The following is a 4,851-nucleotide window of genomic DNA, read 5'->3' on the forward strand; positions in this document are numbered from 1 at the left end:
AGCTGCTCGCTGACCCTGCGCCGGAAACAAAGCAGGGGGTTTCCGGTTGGACTTCCAGCGTAAAAGCTTGGTTAGAATTAGCTTTTTAGAACCTGGAGCTGTAGCCTTCCAGTAATTAATAATAATAATAATAATAATTAATTATTATTATTATTATTATTATTATTACCAAGTAGTCTTTTACACGGACGAGGAACTGCTTTGGTGACCTGGTGCCGCGTCTAGGCAAACATGTTGACATGAACAAATAATGTGAAATAAACTAATGCAAGCTGCAACTTTTAATGTGAAAGGTCCGTTTTGCTCCGTTAGAGGACTAACTGCCATAATTATGTTTAAATATGTGTAATAAGTCCGATTTAATCAGCTCTGTCCATTCAAATTGGTTTTAAACCTCATCCTGTTCAGGTGGGAGGATTTTAACCTGTGTCCCTTGGATCGGATTCATTCCGGTTGTGTCCGGTTAACCTGGTTCAGGAAGCTGAATGTTTATGGGCAGGCATTAGTCGGTGCAGCGCTCATGTCCCTGGACTGTGGGAGGCAGCCGGAGTACCCGGAGAGAACCCAGCCAGGAGGGAGAACCAGAGGAGCCTCCAGGCTGGTCCAGCTCGTTGCTGCTGCTTGTCTCGGCCTGCAGGGGGCAGCAGAGGCTACGTGGACTATAAAGCGGAACTTTGAGTTTGCCGTGTTTCCCCCGGACTGCTGCACAGCTGGTGCAGCGGCGGCAGCGACGGTGTTCAGTTGAGGTTTGACGATCGATTATTGATCGGAGGACCATAATGCAGTGCGACTGGCTTCATTCAGGTCCGCAGCTGTGGCTCAGGTGCGTCCACAGACAGGTGAGGCTGAGGACGGGGAAGCAGGAGGAGCACCGCGGGTGGCTGCTGACCGTGGACCCGGTGTCCCACAGGTGAGACAGCTCCAGATAAATATTTTACCTAAAAAGATAAAATCATACCGCCACCGTAAATAAATGGCGAATCGCCAGTTTTCGTTCTTTAAACAACCATGGTGTTTATTTTTACTTAATGTAATTTTATTATCTCGCGTTATTGAATTTGTTTGATGTAATTTCACTTTAAAATGTCTCAAAGCACCAAGTCGTGTTTTTCACGTCAGTTTGAGTTTTACCTGAACGCGTTTAGCAGCCAGTTCTGCTGATGACGTAACAAATGAAATAAAAATAGCAGATGTCTTATTAGTTTTTGCTTATTTTTTGTAACAAAAAGCAACAGTGTCACGTGACGGTGCTATCATTAATGAAAAACACAACATGCGTGTGCCGTTCGTCCTGCAACTGGTGGGTTGCTGGTTCAACGCCCCCTCCGACTGTCGTCAGCCGGCTCCAGGCCCCTCAAACCATCCATTGTTTAAATTTTAATCACTCCCATCATTTTTGGTGTCATGGCAGAGGCTCAAGTCCGTGACGTCACCCGCTGCTCCTGGTTTGGACGCTTGTCACCTGCGCACGCGGCCCCTTACGTTCACCTCCACCAGGTGCTCACTTCATAGAGTACACTGCGTAGTGTTTAGTGTGAGAAGCTTAGATCTGCTTCCAGGCTGATAGACAAAGATTAGAGTCAAAACCAGCGAGATCTCTGGATTATGTTGGGTTTTATTAACCCAACATAATCCAGTAATTTTTATATATATATATATATATATATATATATATATATATATATATATATATATATATATATATATATATATATAATTTCAGTCGTGTAATACGAACACGAGGCAGAGAGGAACTAAATGGTTGTGTGGTACCGGGTCTGCGGAGGAACTTGCAGAATTGATTTAATTCAGCCTTACTGGGGTTTTTCCAGCAGGAACGTCCTGCTGCAGCTTTAGATCAGATTTAGGTCCATACTTTGACTAGGCCACTCTAAAACTGTCCCTGGTCCAACACGCCTGACTGGGCTGTGCAGAGCCCTGCTGATGGCTGGACTGACGTGGTTCTGCTTCTCTCCAGCGTGGTGCTGCTGAGCTTCAGGGAGGACGGCGCCTCGGTGCGTGTGGTTATGGGTCACGCTGTGAAACACGTGGAGGTTCTGCAGGAGCCGGACCAGGACATGGCCGAGCGCCTCCGCTCCTTCTTCCTTCCCCCCAACACCGTGAGTTTGGACCCTGAGGAGCTGCTGAGGAGAAGACTGGCGGTCTGCAGGTGGCTCCAGAAGAACCGGCTTCCTGTGGAGGAGGACGGAGACGAGCTGAGGGTGGCCGGGGTTCTGACCATTAAGGCTCCGTACCGACCCGAGGACTGCTGCAGCTCCAACCAGATCATCCTGGACCGAATCCAGAGACTGGTCCGGCTCCAGCCCGACCCGCATCTAGAGACCATCCAGGACTAACTGGAATCACATCCACTAACTGATTCACGTCTTACTAGAACCTAATGGAGATACTGGTCCAGATTCAGCCGGAACCAGAGAATGAGCCACAGTAATTCTGGCTCTGTCTGAATCTTTCAGTCCAGCTAAGGGGGACATGCATCAGGAGTGATGCAGTCTAATTATTTAGCAAAGGGCGATTAATGGACTCTAGACATAGATTCATCAGAGGTTCTTCTGAACAGAACCGGTTGGAAACGGGAACATCAGCCGACCGGCAGCTTCAGAGGCGCGTCTGATGTGAAGAAGTGTCCAATCAGTGTTCCTCGTTAAGGTCCAATAAATCTATTCTGACTGAAAACTAAAGCGTCGTCATGTTTTACCTGCTGCAGCGCCCCCTGTGGGTGCTGGTGCTTCACTGCAGGACTTAAACAGGATTCAATTTTCAGTTCAATGTTATGACAACGAAATGAAATCATCCACACAGATTGGCTAGAAAGTTATTACAATGTCAAAGTTATTAAATCAAAAAACCCTCTGTCAGATACTGAGAAAAATTAAGATTAAAGAAACTGATGAACTATGTAGCTCACAGTCTGAACCTCCATCTAAAGACAAAGTGGACCTTCTAGAACCTGGAGAACATTTCCAGGATTAAAGGACTGATGTCTCAGCAGGATCTGAAAAACTAATCCATGTTTATCTTTAGTAGAACTGATCACTGAGAACATGGACCCGGTTCTGAAGTCCTCACTAAGACTAAGAACGTAGAGAACATGGACCCGGTTCTGAAGTCCTTCCACTAAGACTAAGAACGTAGAGAACATGGACCCGGTTCTGAAGTCCTCACTAAGACTAAGAACGTAGAGAACATGGACCCGGTTCTGAAGTCCTCACTAAGACTAAGAACGTAGAGAACATGGACCCGGTTCTAGTGAGGAGCTCTGAGGTATTTTCAGGTAAACATGGAGAATACTGACAAAGCATCCCGTCGGCGGCCAGAAGAATAAAAGGAATTAAAAGATCCGGTTCATTAAAAGTCTAAAAGTCAAAACTAAAATTTTAAGATCAGTTGTGACTGACAGTCGATGTAAATAAATCGAGTGTGATGTGAACTCTTCTGTTCCTGATTAAAGCCTCGCTGCAGCGTTCTAGACCCACTGGATGACGGCTGGTTTGTTAAAACAAAGAAGAGAGTTACAATAATCTAAATGAGAGGAAATAAAAGTAATTATCTAATCATCTCCAGGTTAGAATGGGAATCAGGGACAGTGACGGGTCAAAAAAAGCACCAAGGTTTCTCAGGCACACATTTTTAAAGCTGCTAAAAATCTTCCCAAGGTGGTGATGTACAAAAGAAACAAAAGTGGCCTAGACCGCGCCCTGAGGAACGCCAGGTAACAGGTGAGACTTCAGAATTATTATTCACAAACATGGAAATCCTTCTGTTGTTCAGATACTCATTTGTTGTCGGTGTAACAGAATTTTATGAGGACTATAAACACAGAAGGGCGAATACTGGACGTGCTATCAAGAGACGGATTCATACTTACCCTGAAATAATCAACGTTTTTCACAGAAACCTTTAAAATCTGTTACAGTGCTCTGTTGTAAATCCAGGTACCAGCGGCGTTGGGTTGGTACATTATTACTGATGGTCTCGCTTTTTTTTCTCGTGTTCACAAGATTAGAAAACTCTGCAGCACTGATTTAATCATATCATTAAACGACGAGATCAGCTCCTTTAAATGCAATCTGTAGATTTCCACAAACGCTTACGACACGATCTGCTAAACAGCAATATGTCTTCATTTTAGGAGGAGATATTTGTGCATTATGGGAGCAACTTCATTTAGAACGGACAGACGGTGAATTTTAAAAGAATCAGCATCACTGACAATCAATGATTTGGCTGAAAAACAGAGAAATTCTCAGCAGTATTCTGATTTATAATTCACCTTTGGGAAATCACCTTCTGACGCTGACTGTCTACATTAAAATACAACAGTGGTGAGAAAAATGAACATTAATAACTTTCAGCTAATTTATGCTAAGAGCGAAAGAAAAAACTACGTTTAAATATGCTGTTTAAAATGAAATGTGTCAGCAGCTCGATGCAGAAGATCATCAATGTAAATGTTCATATCTCCAAGAATTAAACATTCTGAAGTTTAATAACTGGATAAAAACTCTGAAAATTCATAAAACGCGCATGCAGGACCAGGACGGTGTTAAAAGTTCAGAAGCCTCGGACACAGGAGGATTTGTTAACCTGTCGACTGGAAAATAAAACACGAGCATTATTAATGTTCTTGTTTATGACCTGAGAAGAAAGATTCTCTTGCATTTTTCAGTTATACAGGACTGTCTCAGAAAATTAGAATATTGTGATAAAGTTCTTTATTTTCTGTAATGCAATTAAAAAACATGAAATGTCATACATTCTGGATTCATTACAAATCAACTGAAATATCGCAAGCCTTTTATTGTTTTAATATCGCTGATTATGGCTTAC

At 43.4% G+C, this 4,851-nt stretch overlaps 1 protein-coding gene across 1 annotated transcript; it reads left to right on the top strand.

Moving 5' to 3' along the window:
• The first annotated feature begins 518 nt into the window (after window positions 1-518).
• LOC118561343 (gem-associated protein 6-like) lies at window positions 519-2,702 on the top strand. The gene is made up of 2 exons (XM_036133393.1): window positions 519-910; window positions 1,979-2,702. The coding sequence occupies exons 1-2, from the start codon at window positions 780-782 to the stop codon at window positions 2,355-2,357; spliced, it is 510 nt and encodes a 169-aa protein (XP_035989286.1). The 5' UTR covers window positions 519-779; the 3' UTR covers window positions 2,358-2,702.
• Window positions 2,703-4,851: the final 2,149 nt, after the last annotated feature.

This window comes from Fundulus heteroclitus, unplaced genomic scaffold (genome assembly GCF_011125445.2).
Source record: "Fundulus heteroclitus isolate FHET01 unplaced genomic scaffold, MU-UCD_Fhet_4.1 scaffold_619, whole genome shotgun sequence".
Lineage (NCBI taxonomy): Eukaryota > Metazoa > Chordata > Actinopteri > Cyprinodontiformes > Fundulidae > Fundulus > Fundulus heteroclitus.